The 27,856-nt window shown below is 41.6% G+C and overlaps 1 protein-coding gene across 4 annotated transcripts in view; it reads right to left on the reverse strand.

Annotated features, from left to right (window-relative positions):
• The window catches only part of las1l (LAS1 like ribosome biogenesis factor), an 86,602-nt gene extending 61,084 nt beyond the window's left edge, over positions 1-25,518 (reverse strand). For 2 of the 4 annotated variants that reach the window (XM_060832516.1, XM_060832515.1), the window contains exons 1-4: positions 25,348-25,518; positions 20,066-20,191; positions 17,003-17,072; positions 8,023-8,104 (exon numbers count right to left, since the gene is read on the reverse strand). In XM_060832516.1, the coding sequence (XP_060688499.1) occupies positions 8,023-8,104; positions 17,003-17,072; positions 20,066-20,191; positions 25,348-25,490 (421 nt within the window). In that variant the 5' untranslated portion in view covers positions 25,491-25,518. Of the gene's footprint in view, positions 1-8,022; positions 8,105-17,002; positions 17,073-20,065; positions 20,192-21,808; positions 21,852-25,347 lie in introns of all 4 variants that reach the window. The other 2 variants (XM_060832517.1, XM_060832518.1) reach the window with 2 other exon arrangements.
• Positions 25,519-27,856: the final 2,338 nt, after the last annotated feature.

Raw genomic sequence — 27,856 nt, forward strand, 5'->3', positions numbered from 1 at the left:
TTATTGGAAATGGTCATTGCCTGGCATTTGTATGGCACAACTGTTGCTTGTAACTTGTCAGCCCAAGCCCAGATCTTGTTGCATTGAAACATGGTATATGAAGAGTTACGAATGGTGCCAAACATTGTGCAAAACCAGTCCGGAGACAGAAAAGGATTGTAAGAAAGGCACTATTACAATAGATGGGGTGGTGGTGTTGGCGGCGAAGTTAGTGGCAGATCCCAAGGAAAGTACTTCATGAAACGTCTGAGATTTTTTCTGCTGTAGCTTGTGATAGAGCCCACAATGGGAACAGGGAATTCTAGATTTGGTGATGTGTAATGCGGCAGACATGATTAGAGAGCTTAAGGTAAAAGAACCCCGAGGAGATATATGATAGAATTCGCTCTGCATTTTGAAGGGGGCAAGGTGGAATCAGATATAACTTTAATACAATTGAATAAAAGATAACTAAAGGCACGAGGGAGAAGCTAGGCAGAGTTCAGTGGAAGGGGAGCTGAGCAGAGAAGTCAGTGAAGCAATAACGGCAGTTGTTTCTGGGAGTAATTTGAGAGGCACAGCAGAAGTTCACCTCAAGGGAGAAGAAACGTACTAACAGGGAGAACAAGGCAACTGTGGCTGACAAGGGAAGTCAGGGACAATGAAAGCAAAAGAAAAAGCATATATTGCAATGAAGATTCAAGGAAAGCCTTTAAAAACCAGCAGAGGAGAAATCAAAAAAACAGTAAGAGGGCAAAGATAAAATAGGAGGAATATAAGAGTTTACTTTTTAAATATATCTAAAAGGCAAGAGTGGACACTGGTCTGCCAAAAAGGGAGGCTGGAGAAGTAGTAATGGGGAATAAAAATGGCAGAGCAAATGAATAGGTACTTTGCATCAGTTTTCAAGTGGAAGACATCAGCAGCGTGACAGATTTCAAGAGAGTCAGGGACAGAGATGAGGAGGTGCTGGGGAAGCTGAAAGGTCTGAAAGTGGACAAATCACCCAGACCAGAGGGACTACAACAAGAGTTCAGAAGCAGACAACTGCAGAGACATTGGTAGTGATCTTTCTTGAATCACTAGTCCCAGAGGACTGAAAATTAGCCAACATTGTAACACTTTGAGAAGGGAGGGAGGCAGAAATAGGAAACTACATGTCAGTTAACAGGACTTTGTTGGTGGTAAGATTATAGAGATCATTATTAAGGATGTGATTCTGAAGTACTTGGAAGTGCATGGTAAAACACGACTGAGTCAGTATGGTTTCATCAAGGGGAGGTCATGCCTGCCAAGTCTGTTAGAATTCTTCGAGGGGGGGGTAATTGAGCCGGTTTGACAAAGCCAAGCCAATGGATGTGACCTATTTGGATTTCCAGAAGGCTTTTGACAAGGTGCTGCACAGGAGGCTGCTAAATAAGACAACAGCCATGGTGTTAGACGTAAGATACCTGCATGGATAGAGGATTGACTGACTGACAGAAGGCAGACAGTGGAGCTAAAGGAATCTATTTCAGGATGGCAGCCGGTGACAACTCCACCACAACCACTTACGATCTACATTAATGATCTGGATGCAGGAACGGAGGGCATTGTTGCTACGTTTACAGGTGACACAAACATAGGTGGAAGGACAGGGAGTATTGAGGAAGCAGAGAGGCTGCAAAAGGATTTGAAGAGGCTTGGAAAGTGGGCAAAAAAGTGGCAAACTGAAGAAGGGCTTATGCCCGAAACGTCGAATCTCCTGTTCCTGAGATGCTGCCTGACCTGCTGCGCTTTTCCAGCAACACATTTTCAGCTCTGATCTCCGGCATCTGCAGACCTCACTTTCTCCTCGAAGATTTTAACCTACTGTGAATACAATGTGGCAAAGTATGACGTTCTGCACCTTGGCAAGAAGAATAAAGGTATGAACCATTTTCTAAATACGGAAAAGCTTCAGAAATCTGAAGCGCAAAGCGACTTGTGTATCCTAGTTCAGGATTCCCTGAAGCTTAACACACTGGTTCCCTTTGCAGTTAGGATGGCAAATGCAATGTTAGCATCCATTTCATGAGGGCCAGAATAGATGTACTGCTGAGGCTGTACAAGGCTCTGATCAGACCAAATTTGAAATGTTGTGAGATGTTTTGGGCCCAGTATCTAAGGAAAGATACTGGAACAAGTCCAAAGATGGTTTACAAAAATGATTTTGGGGATGAAGAGCACATCATTTGAGAAGCTGTTGAGGACACTGGGTCTGTACATGATGAAGTTTAGAGGGGTGAGGGCTGATCTGGTTGAAACTTACAGAATACTGAGGCCTGGATAGAGTGGACATAGGGAAAAATGTTTTCACTAGTTGAAGAGACTATGATCCAAGGGCACAGCTTCAGTGTGAAGGGATGACCCTTTAAAACAGAGATGAGGAGGAATTTCTTCAGCAAGAGGATGGTTAATCTGTGGAACTCATTGCTCCAAAAGGCTGTGGAGGACAAGTCATTAAATGTACTTAGGACACAGGTACATCAGCTCTTGAGTAGGAGAAATTAATATTTACAAGAGAAAGGGGGTGGAGGAACATATCATCCATGATCAAAAAGGCTGGGTAGACCCGATGAGCCAAATGGTCCAATTCTGCTCCTTCATCTTGCATTCACACTTTGACCTTATGATGGAGGGAAGGTCATTGATGAAGTATTGTAGATAGCTCGGTCTAGGACACAACAATGAGAAACACTACAGAGATGCCCTGGCAGCGGAGATGACAAACCACCAACAACCGCAACTATCTTCCTACGTGCCAAGTATGATGCCATGCAGTGAAGAGTTTACCCCCTGATACCCACTGATTCCAGTTTTGCCAGGGCTCCTTGCTGTCACACAAGACAAATGCAGTCTTGATGTCAAGGGCTGTCACACTCACGTCACATCTGGAATTCAGCTCTTTTGTCCATGTTTGAACCAATACTGTAATGACTTCAGGAGCTGAATGACCCTGGTGGAATCCAAACTGAGCATCACTAAGTACGTTATTGCCAAACAGGTGCTGCTTGAGGGGACTGCTGAAGATACTTTCCATTACTTTATTAATGATCAAGAACAGACTGATGAAGTAGTAATTGGTCAGGTTGGATGTGTCTTGCTTTGGTGTGTACAGGACATGCCTGGGCAATTTCCTACATAGGCAGATGCCAGTGTTTTAACTGTACTGGATGTGTTTGGCTAGGGAAGCAGCACAAGTCTTTAGTATTACTGCTGGATTGTCATCTAGTCCCATAGCCTTTGCAGTATCCAGTGCCTCCAAACATGTTTTTTTGATATCACACAGTGAATGGAATTGGCTAAAGTTTGGTATCTATGATGCTGGGGCCACTAGAGGAATGGATGAATCACCAACTCAGCACTTCAATTTGCTGTGAATGCTTCAGCCTTAGCTGTCTGTTAGGATCTTCCAACATTGAACATGGAGGTATTTGTGGTGCTTCTCCTCCAGTCAGTTGTTTAATTGTCCACCACTATTCACACCTGGATGCAGTTGGAGGTACATCTTGCATTGCTCCTGGCATGACCTCCTGCAGTCTCCCTTGAACCAGAGTTGATCCCCTGGATTGATGGTGATGGTCAAGTGCTCAAACACAATTTTGCTCCTGTTGATGCCACTGTCTTGAGTTGCTAGATCTGTTCAAAATCTGTCCCAAATAGCATAGTAATAATACCACACCACACAATGGAGGGTATTCTCCATGTAAAGTTGGATTCAGTCTCCACAAGGACTGTGTGGTGGTCACTCTTACTGATCCTGTTATGGACAGATGCAGTTGATAGATTGCCAAAGATAAGGTCAAGTATATTTTTCACTCACTGGTTTCCTCATCACATACCACAGACCCAATCCAGCAGCCATGTCGTTTAGGATCCAACCAGCTCGATCAGTTGTGCTGTTACGGAGACAATCTTGGTGGTTGACACAGACGTTCCCCATCCAGAATCTATTTTGTGCCCTTGCCATCCTCAGTGCTACCTATAAGTGTTGTTCAACACAGAACAGTACTGATTCAAGAGTGAAAATAGTATGTAGTTATCAGCTGGTGGTTTCCTAGCCCACATACAACCTGAAGCCATGAGACTTCATGGAGTCTGGAGTCAACTTTGTGGCCTCCAATGGTAACTCGCACCCGACTGCATACCATTATACCATCACCTCTGCGGATCTATTCTGCCTGTTGGACAAGTCATATCACTGGTGATGATGGTGTCTAGGATATTGTCTATAAAATATGACTCATTGAGAATGAATTTGTCAGACTGCTGCTTGACTAGTCAGTGAGACAGCTCTCCCAATTTTGGCACGAGCCCCAAGTGTTAGTAAGGAGCACTTTGCAGAGTCAACAGAGTTATTTCTGCCATTGTCTTTTCTGGTTACTAGGTCAATACCAGGTGGTCATTTCATTTCATTTAAATTGTCAACAGTTGTAGTCCCCAGTGCTGTTCCACATCACAGCATTAGTATCAGTACAATAACAAAGTATAAAACTTAAGAGGTCCCAGGGTTTGATCCAAGCCAACAATACAAAAGCAATACCACAGCTATTCCAAAGGCCACAAGTAATGGGGATGGAGGTAGGAAAAACATTACATTGTGACCAAGTCATCTTATAAGAACACCTCCCCCTCAGCTACTCATATACAAGTGCTCTTGTTTCAAGTTTAACACTGCAGTTTTAGTTATGAAAACAAATAAAAAACAATTATTTAAATTTAAACATAGGTCAAAGCAATTTGGAAAATGGAAATCTGTCTTTCAGTTGTGAAATTTTGTTGCTCCAAACTGAAACAAAAAAGTAGCCTGTATTGGTTATGTGGTATTTAACTTCTTGAACAGATTAATTAGTGAAGACAAAACCTAGCTGAGTCTCAAGGACCAGAAAATCTACATCCTGATTTCCACAAGTGCTTAGTCAGCCGATCTAAGAGGTGCATTGGGAGGGTACAAAGATTGGATTCACTCTTCTGAATAGGAAAGGGAGGGGAAGTCAGTCAGGATTCTCATTCCTGATTACTACATTCAGTGCAATGTTAGTTCATAGCAAAATGTATAATTACTTATTACTAGTCTAAATAAATTACAGTAGCGCCTCGACATACGAACGACCCCGTTCACGCACAAATCAGTTTACGAACAGGATTGTATGTAAAATTTTGCTTCAACGTACGTACGAAATTCAAGGTACGGACGCAAAAAGCCCATGTGCGACCACGTGGTTTCATTGTTCTGCTTTGCTATGCGCTTGTTGAATGCAAAAAGCTCTCGGGCCCCGCATGATCTCATTCAGTTCGTCTTTGGCGTGTGCGCTATGACCAGCGTTCGTTGCTACGTCCAAGCATTCTTATGCTATCTGAACAATGGGAAAAATTGATTCGGTTCGCGAACCGGGTCCCGGAACGGATTAAGTTCGTAAGTCAAGGTGCTACTGTATTTAAGTCCTTAAAAACATACTGCACTTTAAATAAACAAAGCCTACAGTTAGAATTAGAATATCCCATTTCTGAACTCTAGAATGCACTTTTGTGGATATTAGGTGACCAGGATGAAGCCCAACACTCAACACAAATGAATAGTCTGCCATACTTCCATTCTAGATTTTCACGAATGAACACACAGGGAAGTATTCATACAACTGGCAACATCAACATCAGCACGTGCCTTTGTAAGTAGAGAAGAAAATACCATTGGGTGGAGAAGTAGATAATTGCTTTACAGACACCAGAAGTAATATGCAGAGATGAAGATAATGACTCCGCAAAACAGGAAGTAAAACATAAACAAAATACTGAAAAGCTGAAACAAAAACACCAATCCAATACAGATTAAGATTCTATAAATGAGTAGATGGCTATGAAGCCAAGTTTCAGCTTCACACTGTGGATATCTTTTTCATCCAAACACTTTCTCCACCCAGAAGGGGCACCATGACAACAGGTGTGGGTGAGAAAGGGCAAGTTCCTTTGGTGGAGTACAGTCTGTACTCAACTAACAAATACCTGAAACAAAATGTCCCCTGCTAAATGCAATTCAATGATAAGAATATGTTAATCGTACACAATACTGACAAGCAATTTACTAAAATTAGTCAAGCTTGTAATGTAACTCATTTATGCAATCTGGAAGCAACATTCAATCCCTTCGCTGTATATTAATTTTAGTTAGTGAATGGTTAAATCTACTCAGACCACAGATGTACCAGGCCAACAACATAGGGAGTACGGGCCACATTAATTAATTATCGAAGATAAAGGAAGCTTTGGCTACAAAACAATGCTTATTTTATACTGTGGGAAGACAGTAAACAAAGGGACATCAAATCAATTGTTGGCCAGGGACTGCACACACATGCAAACAGCAGCTTATGAACTAAGCTTACCCAAGCCTCGGCCAGTGCTGGGGCTGGGGGTGGCTTGAACTGGTTCCGCTCAGAGGAATAACGTAAGGGGCTTTCAAGGCTAGGGGGCATATTTTTAAGGCGAGATGAAAGATTTTAAAAAAGACAGAAGGGACAAATTATTCACAGGGGATGGTTCACATGTGGAATGAACTTCCTCAGGAAGTGGCAGATGTGGACACAGTTATAACATTTAAAAGACATTTGGATAAGTACACAATTAAGAAAGGTTTGGAGGGTTATGAGGCAGCAGCAGTCACATGGGACTAGTTTGGTTTAGGATTATGGTCAGCATGGACTGATTGGACCAAAGGATCTGTTCCCATGTTGTATGACTCTGACTCTAAGGTAAAAATCCTTATTTGGTGGAAAAGTAATGAGGTAATCCAAACAACATCCTTGGGTGAGCCGATAACAAAAGACATTGGCTCTTAGCTCATCTAGCAAACCCACGAAAATTTCATAAAGAGAAGGAAAAAGGATAAAAATAAAAGGAATTAGGATGTGTTAGCAGTGAAAACTCAGGTGATCAACTTTTGCAAAGTTGATGACCTCATGCTTGGTGATTACAGAGAGGACCCGGGAGAGATTGCCTGACCAGTGTGAGCTCCTATTCTCTGGTATTAGCCTTTAAAATCTTTGGCTGTTCAGGTAACAAAGAAATCTAGTGGTTGTCCACATGGATTTTAGCCTTATATGAATACATGTCTGCTGTTAACCATTTCTTAACCAAAGTGTGAATTGTAGCATATTTCAACTAAACTAATAAAGTTAGGGTTTGAGTGATACAGATTTGACTCTTTTCCTCATTGTGCCAAGCCAATAAAAATTGTCGTCAAGTGCAGTATCCAGGCAACAATACAATGCAAATTTGACTCTAAGAAATTCAGTACAACTTGCTGTTCATAAAAATTGATCATGTGAAATTTTCCAGAGTCACTTTCATGCTGATAGGGCTTACTCTTCTTGTGTCCAAGAGATAGGAGACTGATAGTGTCTTATCAGTCTGTTAAGTTGTACAATAACAGCAGAGGATAGTATCGGCAAAAAAGTAATCTGTCCAAACCTTAAGCCTAATTCCCTGTTCCTTTCCAATGGCAACACCTCAATGGCTAGTCAACTAACCAACCAACCAATCAGCACCTTTTTCTCCTGTGATTATTCAAAATTTAGCAATTGAGCTTGTCCTGATAGAACAGGATAATATTCCAAGGTTTATACTACCAAATGACTAGTAACTTTAAAAAGGAATTAGACAAATACTTGGTGAAAAAAATGCAGTTGGATAGCATCTAAGAACTGGCATGGGCATATACATTTTTAACAATTTGGTTGACCACAGCCAATGAACAAATAGACACCTTTTGTGCTGTCATATTGCAATGCCAGGTTTGCATTACTTAAACGAAGGATAGTTCCCAAAGCACTAAACATGACTAGGATCGAACTTGTTACTTTGAGAGACAACATGAGACAGCACAATATGCAGACCAACATCCTACTTGTCTCAAATGGGAGGAATAACAGTGAACAGCAAGAGAAAGAAAACTGACACTACAGACAAAAAAAAGGACAGGGGAAAAATTCATCAGTTTCTGTTTTAGCAAGAGGATTTTATTACCTTTTCGGCACCATGCCAGTGTAGGAAGTTTCCTATGTGTCAGGTCATGTCGGAGATTTACTATCCACTCTGGTATATTCATCTAAAAGAAAAAGAAGTGGAAAATCCTGAGCATCATTGTCATATTAGCCTCCTAATTAGCACAAGATCAGAAACAAATTGCACTGGTCACATTTAAGAATGGTTGTGCTCTTGGTCCACACTAAATGACACTATCCAAAATCATTTTACTAATGAGATAGAAAACTATTTCATAACATCAGTCAGAACTGGATTTAAATCCAAGCGCCACAGAGAAAGCCAATAGCTAATCTTAGTTCTTCAAATTTGCTTCTCCCACTATCAGCACATGTAGAAATACCAGGTATAGTGGGAGATTTGATCTTCCATTCCAAAGACTTCGAATCTGGAATCAAAATTTAACATTGGCTAGGGAGGGGTAAAAAAAACGGGTCTTCTAAAGGCTATTACTGGATCAGGAAATAGAACTAGGAAACAAACCCCATAAAAAATAAATTCCCAAGAGCATATAATACTTCAAACTTTTAAAGCAAATTACCAAGTTTGAAACTGTATATGAAAGGTCATTCACCTAATGGTAATACTCAGTCACAAAATGATATACAAACCGTACTTTTTGGCAAGTTAAATGTCAGCGCAGGCAATAATTGCAACGTTACAATTATTTTTTACATCTTTGGACCTGACAAGTCCAAATAGGGCCTATGGAAAACTGTGAATTCAGTGGAGAGGTTTACCTTGGTTGGCAAATTGTAGGTAATTTGATAAGGGACATTTCAGGCATGCAAAAATCCATATTATGAGGTGCAGGAGGAGGTCAGGGGTTTAAGGAGGCAGCTCATCATAGAAAGTAACTTCAGCAAGAAATCAATGAACAAAACTTTTAAAAATTCTTAGTATCCTCTAAATATTCAGAAAATATTTAGACAATGAACCATTTCTTAACCAGACATTTCATACATTGTACCTAACTAACTTATGTGCCTTCCAACTGCAATTAATGTTTTGCAACAATATGCAAAATATCTGCAGAAAGGGGATTAGGCAACTTGTGTAACTGAGTTTATTATGGTTTATAGATTACAAACCTTCTCTTGTTTTAAGGATAGTCAACTATTTGACAATTCTGAACAGTCCGACACGCAAACTTGACAAATATATTCAACAAAATAAGCATTCAAATATAGATACAGTTCCACTTAAATAATCCGTTCACAAAACAGTAAGCCAGCTCTGCCAAACAGCTGAATGGCCTGGTAGCAAATGACCAGGGGATAGAAATAAAATGTAGTCAAGCACAGAGGTCAACCAGCAAATAAACAAAGCAAATGTGGACCAGGGGTCAAACTGCAGACAAATGAGAAAACAGAGGTAACAGCAACCCTGGCATGCCAAGTGCTCACCCTGATGCTTCTTGAATGTTGAGAGAGTACTTGTCTCCACCACCCTCTCAGCCAACATGCTGCATATATCTAACACTGGGTGAAAGGAAATTTCCCCAGAACTCCTTTAAACTACTCATTCTTCATCTTAAACTTATACCACAATCTGCTCAAATGTGGGTCTCAATTTTGTGAATTCATCCAGATCCTCCACCACCCCCGTCCTCAGCCTCCTCTGCTCCAAGGAAAACAAACCCAGCCTATCTCGTGTCTCTTCATAATGGAGACTTTTCATTCCAAGCAACATCTGCTCTGCACTCTCTCCAGTGCAATCAAATCCTTCCATTAATGTAGTGATCAGAACTGCAGTTTTCCATCCACGACTATTCCAATGTTTTATGAAGTTATGACAAGACTTCCTTGCTCCAATATATGATGCTCTATGCGCCAGCTAATGAGGGAAAGGATTCCATATGTCTTCTTCACTGCCCTTTCCACTTGTGCTAATACCTTCAAGGATCTGTGGACTTGGACAGCAAGATCTCTTTGTCCATCAGTATTCTCTACTGACCTACCATTCATTGTGGATACCCTTTTCTTATTCATGCTCTCACTATTAAATTCCATATACGATTGTCCTGTCCAATTTACTAGCTGATCAATATTAGACTATAGCCTGAGACCATTCTACCTACTATCAACAATACCAAATTGCATGTCATCTACGAACTTATTAATTCAAAATTCTATATTGACATCCAAGGCACTAATGTTCATAAAGAACAAGACTGCCAGCACCAATCCTTGTGGTACAATGCTGGTGACAGGCTACCAAGCACAAACAACCCTCCCCATCATCTTTTGCCTCCTATTTGTAAGTCCATTTTGGATCCAGTTTGCCAACTTGCCATGAAGGGCTTTTGCTTGAAACGTAGATTTTCCTGCTAATCGGATGCTGCCTGACCTGCTGTGCCTTTCCAGCACCACTCTAATCTCCAGTACTCACTTTCGCCTTGGATCCCAAACGCTCTTATCTATCGGACCAGCCTTCCACGTGAGACCTTGTCAAAGGCCTTACAGAAGTCCATGTGAACCATATCAATTGCACTACCCTCATCAATATATTTAGTTACCTTTACAAAAAAATTCAGCCAAATTAGTCAGACAGGATATCCTTTCAACTTAGAGCAACTGTTATATGATAAACTGGTTTTCTTCAAGTTACCGCAGAAAGGAGAGTTGCTGAGCTGATGGTGGTCCAAAAAGTTTCTCTGGGTCTCAGGGAGCTCAAAATGTTATAGTGGTGAACAAGATACATTCACAATTATTGGCAAGCAAAAAAATCATTGATAACTAGTCACAAATCCAAGACCAATCAGGTACCTGCACCAAAAAAAGCTCCAACTATACATAACCCCTTAGCTCCAATTGATCTGCAATCACATTTTAACAAGTGCTCAAAATAGCAGCTGTTTAAATAATGCTTACAACAAATGTCCAGTTACTTGGTTTCAAAACATGAAGCAATCATAGGTTGTTAAAACATTCCTTTTCTCATTTCCGTTTACAATTAAAAGTACAGGTGTTTTTTTTTTAAAAATGGTCTTTACAGGAGACCCAAGGAGTTTGCATGACAGAAATAGATAGGTAAAGTTAGGGGGCAAAAATTTGATAAATAGGAATAATGTGTGAAAAAGTGAAGCTGTTCAGTTTGCCAGAAAAAAATTAGAAAAACTGAGCAATATATAAAGAGAATGACTGTGGACTTCTCAGATGCAGAGGGATTTAGGTGTTCTACTGCATGAGTCACAAAACATTAATACATGGATACAGCAAGGCAGTAAAGCTGGGTTGCTATATTATAGGAAGAACTGAATCTAAAAAAAAGTAAGAATGTTGAAATAGCTCTACAGAGACCAGCACCCAGTCACCATTAACCTTTGTTCTTATGAAGAATTTTGGATTCTAGTGCTGCCTATTCAGAGTCAGCTCTCCGAGTGCCAAAATCTCTGGCTCTCCTCTGTCAGCCATGCCTCCTTGATTGAGGCTGTTAATCTGGTTAAATCAGGGAACTCATTCTAAGATGCCCAGGTGGCTGACCTTGTTACAATCAATACGAATGTTATTTTACAGTTATACAAAAAGTGTTGATGAAACCACATCTTGAATATTGTGAGCAGTTTTGGGCTTCTTAAAGGATGCAAATACACTGGAAGCAGTTTAGAGGACATTTACTAGATTGAAACCTGAAATGAATAGGTTGTCTCATGTGGAAAGGTTTTGGCAGAAAGGGCTTGTTTCCACTGGAGTTAAGAGTAAGGGGTGACTGGACTCAAGCACATAAGATACTGAACAGTCTTGACAAGGTGGGCATGGAAAAGATGGTCCCTTTTATGAGTGCGACCAAAACAAAGAGGCATCGTTTTAGAATTAGGGGTCACTCTTTTAGGAAAGGGACAAATAATGTTTTCTGAGGGTTGTGCAAATTTGGAAATCTCTGGCACAGAAGTGGTTGTATATTTCTTGAATGTTTAAGGTAACGATAAACAGATTGTTAAACCACAAGTCCATCGATGCAGAAGACTATTCAGCAGATTGTGTCTGCACTTCCTTTCAACAAGATCATGGCTGATCTGATCATCCTCAATTTGACATTCTTGCCTTTGCCCTGTAATAGTTGCTCTCCTTACTGATTAAAAATAGATCTTCCAGTCTTGGGTATAGTTAATGATCCAGCATTGGCAGCATTCTGCAGTAAAGAATTCCACCAATTCATTATCCTCAGAAATAAGAAATTCCTCCTGTGTCTTTAAATGGGCAACCCCTTATTTTGAGATTATGACTTTTAATTCTAGACCCTCCCACAGGGGAAACAACCTTTCCTCATCTACCCTGAAAAGTCTGTTAAGAGCATTGAATGTTTCAATTAGACTGTCTTGCATACTTTTTGCAACCTACACAACTGCTCCTCATAAGAAAACCCTCCACATCAGGGTCAATTTAGTGAATCCTCTCTGGACTGCCTCCAGTGCCGATTTATCCTTCCTTACACAAGTTGGCCAGACCTCCTCAAAGCATTCTAGGTATGATCTGACGAGTACCTTGCATTGTTTAAGCAAGATCTCCCTATTTGTATATCTCGTTCCCTTTGAAATAAAGCTCAACATTCCAGTTGCCTCCCTATTATTCACTGAACTTGGACACTAGCTTTTTGTGATTCATGCCCAAGGATCACCAGATCCCTCTGCACTGCAGCTTTCTGTAGATGTTCCCCATTTAAACTAAATTTAGCTCTCCTATTCTTCATGTGAAATTGCATAAATTCACATTTTCCCACATTACATTCTATCTGCCAAGTTTCTGCCCACATCAGTCAACTTTTTATCATCGGAATTTGCCTTCCCACCTAATTCTGTGTCATCTGCAAATGTGCTAATAGCACATTCACTTCCAAAGTCATTAAGACATATTGCAAAATCGTTGTGACCCCAGCTCAGATCCTTATAAGATTCAACTAGTTGAAAGATACTGAAAATGACCACTTTACCCTAACTGTCTTCATTAGTTAAACAATCTTTGATCCATGCTAAGAAACTGCCCAGAACATCATGGGCTCTTATCATCTCAAGTATTCTTATGTAAATTATCAAAACCGCTTTTAAATTTACAACACACCACATCTATTGGTTTACCTGTCCTTCTTGCTACCTCCTCCAAAGCACTCTAATAAATTTGTCAAGCATGATTTCTCCTTCAGAAAGCCATGCTGACTCTACTCAATTGTATTGTATATTTCTAAATGCTCTGATATCATACTCTTTATAGTTGACTAATATATTCCCAATGTATAATGATAAGCTAACTGGACTATGTAGTTACTTGTTTTCTGCCTCCTTTCATCTTTGAACAACAGTATTATACAAATGGTTTTCCAGTCCTCTACAGATTCTTGGAAGATTACCACCAGTGCAACTATTATCACTGCAGCTACTTCCTTTAAAATTCTAACTAGCAAGAGAATCCCAAGGTTAAGAACAGTACAATGAGATTGTGAAGTTCAGAACTAGCTGATCAACTATGATCTTATGGATTAATAGCAGACTGCAGAACATGTATGGCCTGCTTCTGATCCTAATTTGCATGTTTTTATGTTCGTTGATCTCATTTATAATAGCATGACCAAGACTTGGTATTTGAATGGTTGTGAGCTGTAGGTGTATTGATATCTTGCATATTGTTGATTATTTTCACAGTGATCATCCACAATTTCACCTAAGTTCATCCCTGGTTCAGTTCTATGTACAATTGGAACACTGAGTAATGTACAATTGTACATGTCCTAGTTGACATGCACTTCTCCTTAACATCACCCCATTAGGTATTGTGACTGCATAAGATTGAGGCTCACTACAAACTTTCGATACTTCTGTGAATCACCAGATCATGATGTATAACGTAAATCTTGTACCTACAAATGGACGAAGCAATTCTAAGGCCATATTCTTTCTCGCTTGCTTGCACCAGGTTTGTTCTCTACCCCAGAAGGTGGGACTGGTAGTTGCTTGACAAGGTTTTTCTACTTGCCTTCTGAAGATGTGTTCCACTAACAATGGCAAATCCATATGCAGAAACTATGCTTTTAAGCATCAGATTACAATACGGAGAGTTTGCCTTGTCTCCCAGCATTTCACAATTAATCCCTTAGTGGTATGAACCATTCACTCGGCAAGGCAATTGGATCTGGGATAGCTTGAGGAGGCTGGCTATGCCTCCTGTTCCTAAAAAGGTCCACAGCTATATTGCATCTATTCTTAGATATGATCTCTTCAGGTATATCAAAATAGACAGTATATTACACTCATTTTTTTTTATACATTACTTACAGTGTGGAAACAGGCCCTTCGGCCCAACAAGTCCACACCGACCCGCCGAAGCGCAACCCACCCATACCCCTACATATACCCCTTACCTAACACTACGGGCAATTTAGCATGGCCAATTCACCTGACCCGCACATCTTTGGACTGTGGGAGGAAACCGGAGCACCCGGAGGAAACCCACACAGACACGGGGAGAATGTGCAAACTCCACACAGTCAGTCGCCTGAGGCGGGAATTGAACCCAGGTCCCTGGCGCTGTGAGGCAGCAGTGCTAACCACTGTGCCACCGTGCCGCCCCTTGTGTCACCGTGCCACCCCTTACCACCGTGCCGCCCCTATGTCTGGTATCATTCAAAGTATTAATCAATTAACTGATGATTGAAAGATCCTGGAGAAAATCACCACTATTGAGAATAAATAAATTAGTTGCAATTTTAGACTAAGGGCAGGATATACTCTTATGAGAAAGAGTATAGATTCTGTATGTTGATACAGTAACACTGCTATTGTTGGCTGACCACAAAAGGAAGAATATATTTCGATGCCAATGTACCAATCGAAGAATTGAGTGCTCCACGACATGCAGCTATGTTTGACCTTTTCTTTTTAAGTTGCAAAGTTGACTTCCAACAACCCAGATGCACACCCTCCAGGACTCTGACCAATCAGATGTCCTCTCTCTCACATATTAATCTTGGCTGAAATTATATGCTTGCCACTCTATACAGAATCCCTACAGTGCAGAAAGAGACCATTTGGCCCATTGAGTCTGCAATGACCGTCCAAAGAGCATCCCACTCGGACCAAGACCCAGCCCCCCAAACCTATCTCCATAACCCACCTAATCTGTACTTCCCCGGACACTAAGGTGCAATTTCCTATGGCCAACCCACCTAACCTGCACATTCTTGGAGTGTGGGAGGAAACTGAAGCACCCGGAGGAAACCTATCCAGGCATGGATAGAATGTGCCAACTCCATACAGACAGACACAAGGCTGGGATCGAACCTTGGCCCTTGGCACTATAAGACAGCAGTGCTAACCATTGTGTCACCATTAGTTTTGAATTGAATTCACTCATGGGATGTGGTGTTTAAGGCTGGGCTAGCATTTATTGCCCATCTCTAGTTGTCCTTGAGAGGTGGTAGTGAACTACTATCTTGAACTACTGCAATCCATTTGGTGTAAAAATGCTGTTAGGGAGGGAGGGTGTTCCAGGTTTTGACTTAGCAATACAAAGAACAGCGATACACTTCCGAATCAAGATGGTGACGACATTGGAGGGGAACTTGTGGGTAGTTTTATCCCCATGTATCTATTGCCCTTATGACCATTGCCATCTAGAAGAATGAGTTTGAAATGTGTTTTACTAGGAGCCTTGGTGAATTTCTACAGTCCATTTAGTAGATGGTAAACACGCTGCTGCTACTGTGAGTCAGTGATGGAGGGAGTGAATGTGGTGTCCATCAAGTGAGCTTTGTCCTGGACAGCATAAAGCTGAGTATCATTGAAACTGGGAGAAAGTGAGGACTGCAGATGCAGGAGATCAGAGCTGAAAAATGTGTTGCTAGAAACGCGCAGCAGGTCAGACATCATCCAAGGAGCAGGAGAATCGACATTTCAGGATTCCTGAAGAAGGGCTTATGCCCGAAACGTCAATTCTCCTGCTCCTTTGATGTTATCATTGAAACTGCTCTCATTCAGCCAATGGGAACTGTTCCATCACACTTCTGCTTTGTGGCTGGTGGACAGCTTTAGGAAGTGAGTTACTCACTGCAGGTTTCTAAACCTTTGATCTCCTGTTGTAGCTACAGTATTTACATAGTTGGTCCAGTTCAGTTTCTGATCCATGGTAAGCTCCAAGATATCGAGAGTGGGAAATCCAGCAACAGTAAGGTCAGTGAATGTCTAGGGCTGATGGTTAGAGTTCTGGTCCCCACACTATTAGAAGAATGTGGAGGTTTTGGAGACGGTACTGAAAAAGGTTTACTAGGATACTGCCTGGTTTGGAAAATATTAGCTATGAGGAGAGATAGGACAAACTTTGATTGATGTCTTTAGATTAGATGAGATTACTTACAGTGTGGAAACAGGCTCTTCGGCCCAACAAGTCCACACCGACCCGCCGAAGCGCAACCCACCGATACCCCTACATATACCCCTTACCTAACACTACGGGCAATTTAGCATGGCCAATTCACCTGACCCGCGCATCTTTGGACTGTGGGAGGAAACCGGAGCACCCGGAGGAAACCCACGCAGACACGGGGAGAATGTGCAAACTCCACACAGTCAGTCGCCTGAGGCAGGAATTGAACCCAGGTCCCTGGCGCTGTGAGGCAGCAATGCTAACCACTGTGCCACCGTGCCACCCCAATTGAACATTAGAGGCTAAAGGGTTTACAAAATTATGAGGGCCATGAATAAAATGGATGGTCAGCGTCTTGTTTTCAGGGTAGAAATGCTGATTACTATGGGACATAGGTTTAAGAAAAAGGGGAAAGTTTAAAGAAGATGTGAGGGGCAAGGCTCTCTCCCCGCAAGAATGTACTGCCACAGGAGGTAGTAAAAGCAGACACAATAGCAATGTTTAAAAGGCATCTTAAAGGATACATGAATAGGCATGTATTCATGTATGCCATTTTTCAAGTTGTTATTATGCAATGTTTATAGAGAGTATGTGTATTAATACCTTACCTCACTTGCCAAACGTCTCAGTGAGACAGCAACAGTTTTCTGCTTCCTCTCAGTAATCAGATTAACAAACCTAAAAAGAATTTATGAATCCAATGTTGTTAAACATGTAATCACTAAAATTATCTGAATAATCTGATAAGTTTTAAGTTAATTGCAAAGACATGAATACAGGTGACCCAACCAACGGAATTCATTTTTTGTGATCAATGCTAAAAGTGATCATGTGCATGGGTCAGTTAATGGCTTAATTCCTATTCTAAAATGCAACTGAAATTCAGGCTTTACTTGAAATTTGTTCCATATTCCCTATTCATATTACAAAATTTGATAACAAAAATATAAAATACTAGTAATTAATTAATTAATTGCACAAGAACAGTAGAGGACTGGCAAAGGATTCTGATGTCTATTACGTTACAAATTGCTTAAATACTATGATTTATTTACCCATATTTTGTCTGGCTTTCTTGGAATTTTATTTCTTAAACTTGTAGCTTGTATCTTCAGCATTAAAAGTGTATTTGTCAGCAAACTGGGGCAAAGCAAAATATCAACTTCCTACATAATCAATGCCAATCACAGTTTTTGTCCCCTTTAGGTCATAGTAACCATTGGATCAGTTGTCCATGTTATTTAGCTTGCTGAAATTGTAATTGAAAGTTTTCACCATAAAATACACAGAAACTGTTTGGACAGTAGCAGGAAAAGGAGTCTGAACTGAGTTAGCTATTTTCAGTAAAGAAAAGGCCTTGTGGGAATAGAATGTTTTTTAGATTAGATTACTTACAGTGTGGAAACAGGCCCTTCGGCCCAAGTCCACCGACCCGCTGAAGCGCAACCCACCCAGATCCATTCCCCTACATTTACCCTTTCACCTAACACTACAGGCAATTTAGCATGGCCAATTCACCTAACCTGCACATTTTTGGACTGTGGGAGGAAACTGACGCAGACACGGGGAGAATGTGCAACTCCACACAGTCAGTCGCCTGAGGTGGGAATTGAACCCGCGTCTCTGGCGCTGTGAGGCAGCAGTGCTAACCACTGTGCCACGTGCTGCCCATCTTTTAAAAAAAATTTAGTAATTTAGTAATTGTGATACAACAATTAGCCTGAGGGGTGGTGGGTAACTGAAGTGGAGAGAGAGGAGTCAGCTTCTCAATCGCTAACTGGCAACTCCTTATGACAGCTACACAAATATAGATGTCAATCAAATTTTAAATTGCAGCTCTGTTGACAACCATGGTTTGTCAGAACTCTCTTAAGAACCACAAAGAATGAGAGGGAATTTAGGCACATTGCCAAGAGTTCTTCCAAGCCATCTTGCTATACCTTAGCAAGAAAGCCAGAATTCATAGCAAAGATAGGAGGCAAGCGTACTGGCATGAAAAGGCACAAAGTGTCATAAGCAGGACCCTCAAAATGAAAAATATCACATGCACTGTGTTAAACATCAAGTTCTTTTGAACAATTTTTTTTGAGGTAACAATACAGGCTCAGTTTGTGTGCAAGTAATATTTCACGGGCTGAACTTCGATGTGAACATAGGAGGTATGGTTAGTAATTTTGTAGATGACACCAGAACTGGAGGTGTAGTAGAAAGTGAAGAAGGTTACCTCAGAGCTCAACGGGACCTTGATCAGATGGGCCAATTGGCTGAGGAGTGGCAGACAGAGCTTAAGTTAGATAAATGTGATGTACTGTATTTGGAAAGGCAAATCAGGGCAGGACTTATGCACTTAATAGTAAGGTCGTGGGGTGTGTTGCTGAATAAAGACACCTTACAGTGCAGGTTCACAGTTTCTTGAAAGTGGAGTCACAGGTACATAAGATAGGGAAGGCGGCATTTGGTATGCTTGCCTTTATTGGTCAGTGCATTGAGTGCGGAGTTGGGAGGTCGTGTTGCGGCTGTTTGGTTTGGCCACATTTGCAATTCTGGTCTCCCTTCTACAGACAGGATGTTGGGAGCCTTGAAAGGGTTCAGGAAAGATTTACAAAGATGTTGCCAGGGTTGAAGGATTTGAGCTACAGGGAGAAGCTGAATAGGCTGGGGTTATTTTCACTGGAGCATTGCAGGCTGAGGGTGATCTTAGAGGTTTATAGAATCATGAGGAGCATTGGATAGGGTAAATAGACAATGTATTTTATCTGGGTTGATGCAGGGGCGGGGGGTAAAAAGTCCAAAACTGGAAGGCTTAGGTTTAAGCTAAGAGGGGAAAGATACGAAAGAGACCTGAGGAGCAAGTTTTTCATGCTGTGGGTGATGGATGTGGAATGAGCTGTCAGAGGAAGTGGTGGAGTCTAATATGATGACAACATTTAAGAGGCATCTGGATGGGTATATGAACAGGAAGGGTTTAGAGGGATTTGGGTCGAATGCTGGCAAATGGGACAAGATCTAGAATGATATTGCGTCAGCATGGATGAGTTGGAACAAATGGTCTGTTTCCATGCTGTATATTTAGATTAGACTTACAGTGTGGAAACAGGCCCTTCGGCCCAACAAGTCCACACCGACCCGCCGAAGCGCAACCCACCGATACCCCTACATTTACCCCTACCTAACACTACGGGCAATTTAGCATGGCCAATTCACCTGACCCGCACATCTTTGGACTGTGGGAGGAAACCGGAGCACCCGGAGGAAGCCCACGCAGACACGGGGAGAATGTGCAAACTCCACACAGTCAGTCGCCTGAGTCGGGAATTGAACCCGGGTCTCAGGCGCTGTGAGGCAGCAGTGCTAACCACTGTGCCACCGTGCCGCCCATTTCTATGATGCTTTGGACTATTCTGAGGTATGATGACGTAAACAGCATCAAGATTTCTGATTGGTTGCCATTTCCCACCGAGGTGGACAGAGCACTCAACGGACACTATTTCAGAGCAGCTTCTCCCACTCCACTCTCCTATCACTTGATTCCTCCAACACCACCTCTCTTGAACCCCGCCTCCCCCCCTTACAATGAGAATTCAGGCCAAATGTTGGGGGGATGTTAACTAATACAGGAAATAAATTTACCACATGAATATAAAAAGAGTCTTCTTACAGACATACATTACCTGACAAGAGCAAGTCCATAGGAGAGAACCAGTTCACTAGATGAAGTTTCCCCAGCCTCATCCTGAAGTTTACATTGCATCAGAGCTTCTGTGCACTCCACAGCAAGTGGAGTGCTACTGCCATATCTATAAAACGGAAAGAAAAAATACAAGCTTCATCAAATATCGGTGTAACCACACCAATGAACAGCACATGGTTATGGGGCAAAATGTGGAAGATTATGGTTAGTTGCAGATTAAATAAGCAAAGGTCCGTTACAGACACAAACCCTTCTGCACTGCAAACTTATAGAATTCCAACAAGCTAGACCATCAGCAGACCATTGCTAACGCTCACTATACAGCCAAAGAATGCAGGTGCCACATATTGTCCTGACATTTAGTTTTCTTAATTTTCAAATTCTGTACCCACCTTATTTAATCCAAAGTCAAAAGACTGAGGTGTATGCCATTTGGAGGAAGGTACACAATGGTGTAAAGACTGTGTATTTTTACTTAATGCTTTTTAAGAAACTGTGGATTGAAATGAGAAAGCTTTAAACCCAGTGTTTGAAAGGGTGGATGTATGTTTCAAAAGCACATAACCTGACAACTATTGCAGAGTTTGCATAAACTGTTTGAAGAAGCAGTCACTGAAGTTGAGTTTCAGATCATTTAGGGCCAAAGTGGGAGTACCACTACAGCTTTTGCTGGCAAGAGGTTGTTCATTGGCCTATGGACTAGGGATAGATATCAATGACAGATATTTTGCCTGCCTGGGAACAAAGTAGAGAGAAAGATACAGAAAAACAGAAATGCTCAGTTCTTCTCCAACTTGGGTACAGTCGCTATGTTTTCTACAGTCAAAACTCCCTTCAGACTTGAAGAAAACCAGTTTATCTTTCCTGCAACAGTTGCTGTACACCATAACTTTTAAATAATATGTCAAAATCCTTTAAAAGTGAACCAGCCACCTTGTGTCTCTTAGCAACCAGAGAGCGGATGCACCTGGAGAAAGCTGATTGAAGCATAAACAAAGAAAACAAGGAGTACTGAACAATTTTTCCAGTTTTTCCCTCTGCCATACTTTTACCTTGCTTGTCTGTGTGTAAGTGTGTAAACAAAAGTTTAAAAACTTCTAATTTGCAATGTTATATGCTGATGGGTTATAACTGTTGACCTATAGCTACAGTTTAATTTCTCGTAATAAACATCAAATCTTGTTCAGTACAAAACCTGGTCCATGCTATCAACTGGAGTCTGAAATTCAGGTAAACTATGGAGGTTCACATTTTTCATAAAATCTTTACTGTCTGCAACATCTCTGGAAATAGCAGGGCTCAATTTCTAGCACACTACCCTAGTGAATAAAAGTGATGATTCCCAGGGTCACCGTACTTTTAGAAGAGAATTAGAAATAGACCACATGGGAAGAAGGTGACAGAGGAGAAATCAAGTTGAACTACTTTGCTGTTTTCAGCAGGAAATTAGCACTGGTAAACTCATCAATATAAAAATCAGAGAAAAAAAAAGCATGAAATTTTGCAGGTAAGACTAGAACAAAAAATGTTCTGCAAGCCCAGAAAACTCTCAGGCTCTCCTGTTTGGTCGTGCAGACTGTCACATCTCATAGGGTAGCTGGAAATCAGGCTAGCTATTCCCAGAGTCATCACAAAAGTCAGTAATATTATCCAAAGCCTCAACCTGAGCTGCAAATCTTCTCAAAACTCACTATTATCCAAGTACATGAAGTACCCAATTTACCTGTCAGATAGGCCAAGGCTAATGGAAAACACAGACCAGGTTTCTATAATTAACAAGAATAAGAATTTATTATAAATAGATTCTAACCAGAAATAAAAACTATGAACTGTTAACATATAACTATAACTTAAAACATTAATCCTTCTAAAGCCCTTTTATCTTATGTTATACCACACACACATTATGGATGAAGAGAATAAAATGGGGGAAGCAGTTCAAAAGGCCCCAGTCCATAGGGTTCAGATAAGAACTCTGCCAGGATTTCTGACCTACACTTTTTTTCTTCAGATATTTTTCACTTCTTCGCAAAAGGCATAGACAAATAATACATTAACTGCAAGGCTTTTTGTTAGGGAGTAAAAGGCACAGTTTACAGCATCCAGCAATGGAAAACAAACAGGCTTTAAGACTTTAGCTATATTATTGGAGAAAAAAAGGCAACATCTGTCCTTTCAGCCATCCAAAAGCTTCTGTCAGTAACATTCTCAACTTTCGGCTACCCAGAAGACAATCAGATAATTTAGTCAGACTGAGGACCTTCGGCATCCACAACTGGTCACAATTCCACAAACTACTCAGCAACCTGTTAGTCACTTTGTACACAGCCCACTGTACCAGACATTCACAGCCTCCCATACAGCTCATATAATGGCAGTATAAATACCATAGACAATGAGTTTCAGCAAGTTGCTTCTCAGAAGTGCAGCAACTCCTTCCACAGTCTTCAATTTTAAAAGTAGCTTTCCAATTCCGTCCAGAAAATAAAAAAGACACAATCATCATAATATACTGAGCAATGAGGAGTCCTTAGTGAAAATAGACTGATCAGGCCAGAAAAAGTGTAAGTTGTTTAAGGGATGGAGGGTGTTAAAAGCAGTTTGAGATTTGAATGGTCGTGAACAACAGAAACTGTCAGATGACATAGATTTAAGGTTTGGCAGAGAAAAAAATTGGACTTTTTTTTAAAAGAAACACAAGCTGATGTAATATGAAATTCACTGTCAGAAAAGGGCAGCAGAAGCAGGTTCAAGGTAATATTCAAAAAGGAAATGGATGAATATTTGCAAAAAAAAGTTTTATGAAGAAGAAGAAAATACGATTAATGAAGTAGTTCTAACAAACAGCTCACAGTCAAATAGTTAAATAAACTTCTTTTCAGCTGTATCATTGTTCAGCTGTTTCATTCCATAAAATTAGACAAAGAAATACATGCAGAGCCAGGCAACATCTCTGAATTTTTATGGTTCGAGACAAAATACAGTCCAAAGATGTGCAGGGCAGATGAATTGGCCACGCCAAAATTACCCATAGTGTTAGATGCATTAGTCAGAGGGAAATGGATGTGGGTGGGTTACTCTTTGGAGGGTCAGTGTGGACTTTTTGGACCAAACGGCCTGTTTCCACACAGGAGGGAATCTAAATCTAACCCGAAAGAGTTATGCTCTCAGCTGAGGAGGGATGAATTTGCTCCTCTATTCACTCAGCCCTTTGGTTGGTCACAAGGCCAATTTAATAACAACAATTTCCTCATGAATATTTTTCTCCCAGACCCAAATGAACTGAAGGTCCTGATTACAAAAACCGAAAGAACTGCAGATGCTGAAAATCAGAAACAAAAACAGAAATTGCTTGAAAGGTTCAGCAAGTCTGCCAGCATCAGTGGAGAAAAATCAGAATTAAAAACTTGGGTCCAGTCACCCTTCCTGGATGCACTGGTCTTGTAACTTTTACTGGATTGAAAGGCTAACTATTTCTCCCTGGGGAGTGTTGCTGAATGAAGAGACCGAGGAGTGGAGGTGCATAGTTCCTGAAAGTGGAGTCACACGTTGACAGGGTGGTATGGAAAGCACTGAGCATTTGGCATGCTCGCCTTCATTAATCAGTGCATTGAGTATAGGAGTTGTCATATTGAGTCTGTACAGGACTTTTAGAATAGCATGTTCTGTTCTGATTTCCCTGCTACAGGAAAGATGTTGTTAAACTTGAAAGGGTGCAAAAAAGATTTAAGAATGTTGCCGGGATTGGAGGGTTGAAGCTATTGGGAGAGCCTAAATGCCTGGGGCTTTTTTTCTCTGGAGCATTGGAGGCTGTAGTGTGACCTTGTAGAGATTTACAAAATCATGAGGGGCATGGATAAGGTGAATAGCCAAGGTCTTTTTCCCCAGCATAGGGGAATTCAAAAATAGAGGTTTAAGGCGAGAGGGGAAAAATTTAAATAGGACCTGAGGGACAACTTTTTTATGCAGAAGGAGTGTCTGTATGAGCGGCCTGAGGAAGTGGAGGAGGTGGGTGTAATTACAACCTTTAAAATGCATCTGCATTTTAAATGAATAAGAAGGGTATAGAAGGACATGAGCCAAATGCTGGTAAAAATGGTACTAGATCAGTTTAGAATATCTGGTTGGTGCAAACATGTAGGACTGAATGAATTATACAACACAACAGACCAATGACTCTCTCTACAGTTATCCAGACCTACTGGGTTTCTCCAGCATTCTATATTTGTTGTAAATGAACTCACGTGTTTAAAGGGAGGCCAACTTAACAAGGCATCCCTGAGTTCACAAAGTGAGTTTATTAATTACTAAACACACATACACCGATTAAGAATAAGAGGCAAGTCCAGAATAATAAGTTAGAAAAAATATGCAAACCCTAACCTCAACTTTTAGCTACATCTACTGGTTTTCAGGGCCTTCCTGAAGTCTGTCCCCACTACAGAATACTCCCAATCCTATGGATCACTAACCTGTCACAGGACATCTCGTTTATGACTGCCCTAGTCCTACGGTCTCCTTTAATTCACTGAAATTCTCAAGTTGAGTGGCAGCAATATATTTCAGGAATGTCCTCCAAGCATTCCTGCAGAAAAGCCAACTCATGGCAGAATCTGTAGGTAGCATTGGACCTATCAACCATTTCAGGTACCATTGAAGTGGAAGAAAGTCATCTTTTATCCTGAAGAACTGTTAAATAAGGATGAATAGCCACCTGAAACAAGTGTGTCAGGGCTTAAATTCATTCCTCAACTAACTCTAGAAGTACATGATCTTGCATAAAACAGTACACAATACAGAGAAAACAAAATCTTTAATCCAATGAACTGTTCCAGTGATTCAAAGGAGAAGAGGAAGAGGGTCAAATTAAACTAGCAAAAAGACATTTAGTATGGACATGGAATACTTCCTAAAAACAAAATTACATGACAATGTAGAAACGACTCCCAGGTACCCTGGTGCAACTGAAACACATCTGGAAATTGATATCAGATTCACTACAAAGAAAAGGCTGATTGACACTGTAAATATAATTATATCATTAATGATGTTTCTCTGTGTAGAAACTGAACTCGTTACTTTCAGTGCTTGGTAAAATTCACATTTCACCAATTGCAATTGTTATATTTTTGTAATGTATGTGAATGAAACGCAGCTGCATGATGAACTGTTAAGGATCTTAACTGTACCAATGGTCGGCCTTTCACAGCGACAACAATTAGAACTCAGCCCCTGATCCTTCAACAGGATCGCCCCAACTACCTGCTCTTCCAGGCGGAGATCCTGTCCAGTGCATACCGCTGCAACTTACTATCCCTACTGTACAGGTACTCGATCACCTGGTCCCACTCTGCCCGGTTTAGCCAAGCCACCACCTGGCCGCTCCTCTTCCCTCCCGCTACCATTGCAGTTGCCGCCGCTCCCACGCATGCGCAAACCCATCCAGGTGCCGACCCCGACATTGGCAGAAACTTTGACCTATCAGCGACCGGTCCTCCCGGTGCACCGCCTCTCCACCTCACCAGACAGCCAATGAAATTGGAAGAAAAGGAACTTTTGTGCTGGGCAGCCGGAGCAGCCTGAAGTTGTGCACCTCTGAAATGGTCCGATGTAGAAACTTTTCTGGTTGAACAGGGGTTCCGGAGGACTGAAATACCGGATTATAGTTTAAAAAAATCACACAACACCAGGTTATAGTCCAACAGATTTATTTGGAAGCACTAGCTTTCTGAGCGCTGCTCCTTCATCAGGTAACTTCGAAAGCTAGAGCTTCTAAATAAACCCGTTAAACTATAACCTGGGGCTGTGTGATTCTTAACTTTGTCCACCCAGTTCAACACCAACTCCTCTACATCATGACCAGATTTTTATAGAGTGGGAGAGTTTCTCTTGCTGAATCAAAACAATAAAACTAATCACTGAATAATACAACATGGAGGGAGACTTTTCGACCCATCAAGATAATTCAAATTCTGACGAAGAGTCACTGGACTTGAAACGTTAACTCTGCTTGGCACCTCCTATGCTGGAAGAACACAGCAGTTCAGGCAGCATCCAACGAGCGGAGAAATCGACGTTTCGGGCAAAAGCCCTTCATCAGGAATTTTACCTCCTATGCTGCCTGACCTGCTGTGATTTACAGCACAAGTCTGATCTAAACTCTGCTTGGCACCTCCCTCCTCTTTCTTGACCTCTCCATTTCTGTCTCCAGTGACAGTCTCCAGACAGATGTTTACTACAAATTCACAGATCCCCATAACTGCCTGGACTACACTTCCTCCCACCCAGTATCCTGCAAGAACACTAACCCGTTTTCCCACTTCCTCCGTCTTCACCACTTCTGCTCAGACAAGGAGACTTTCCACACCTAAGCATCCTAGATGTCCACCTATTTCGAACAATGTGCTTTTCATCCCTCTGTCATCCAGGCAGCCCTCCACTGCACCACCTCCATTCCCCATTCCACTGTTCTATTACCCCCCCCCCCACGCAATGAAGACAGAGGCCCCCTTGTCCTCACCTACTACCCCACCACTCTCCGCATCCAATGCATCATCTTTAAACACTTCCTTCAACTCCAACTAGACCCCTCCATCAATAACATCTTCCCCTCCCCACCTCCTTCTGTCTTCCACAAGGACCGTTTCCTTCGATAGTCCTTGGTTTGCGCCACTCTCCTCACCAACTCCCCCCAAACCCCGAGGTACCTTTCCTTGCACCGGAAAAGATGCAAAACCTGTTGGTACACAACCTCCCTCATCTCCATCCAGGGGCCCAAACAGTCCTTCCAGGTGAGACAGAGGTTCATCTGCCTCTCTTCCAACCTATATGAAAGTGGGTACTGCAGATGCTGGAGATTAGAGTCAAGATTTGAGTAGTGTTGGAAAGGCACAGGTCAGGCAGCATTCAAGGAGCAGGAAAATCAACGTTTCGGGCAAAAGCCCATCATCAACAATTCCTGATGAAGGGCTTTTGCCTGAAACATTGATTTTTCTATTCCTCGTATGTTGCTTGACCTGCTGTGCTTTTCCAGTATTACTCTAATCTTGTCTCTTCCAACCTAGTTTACTGCATCAGGTCATTCTGATGTGGTCTTCTCTACATTGGGAATATGAAACATAAACCTAGGCAACGGTTCACCGAACATGTCAGCCAGGCCCACAGTAGCCATTCCTCCTAGTCACTGCCCATTTTAATTACCCTTCCCACTCCCTTTCCGACATGACCATCTTTGGCCTCCTCCATTGCCACAACAAACAAAACTGCAAATTGGAGAAACAATACCTCATCTTCTGCTTGGGCAGCCTACAATCCAGAGGGCTCAACATTGAGTTCTCCAACTTCAAATAGACTCCCTTCCCATCCTCCGACTCCCTTCCCAACCCTTCCCCTCTCTTGCACTCCTCTCTGCCACCAACCAGACTCATTCCTTCCAATGATCAACTAGTTTGTACCCTCTACCTGTCTTCACTGTCCCACTTCACCACCCTGTCCCCACCACACCCTCTATCTGCAGCTCCCCCTACACCAACCCCTGATCCTGAAGGGTCACAACCAAAATGTCGACTAATCTACTTTCTGATGCTGCCCAGCTTACTATGTTCTGCCAGCCTGTCTACTTTTTCCCACAGATATTGCCACACTTGCTATGGTTATTCAACAATTTCTGTTGTTTCAGACCATGCTGTTGTTCTACAAGAGTGACGCACTGTAGATTCTCCCTACAATTTTGTTTTAAATGATCCAATCACTAACTATATTCAAAAACTGT

Source organism: Hemiscyllium ocellatum, chromosome 11 (assembly GCF_020745735.1).
Source record: "Hemiscyllium ocellatum isolate sHemOce1 chromosome 11, sHemOce1.pat.X.cur, whole genome shotgun sequence".
In the NCBI taxonomy this organism is placed as follows: Eukaryota; Metazoa; Chordata; class Chondrichthyes; order Orectolobiformes; family Hemiscylliidae; genus Hemiscyllium; species Hemiscyllium ocellatum.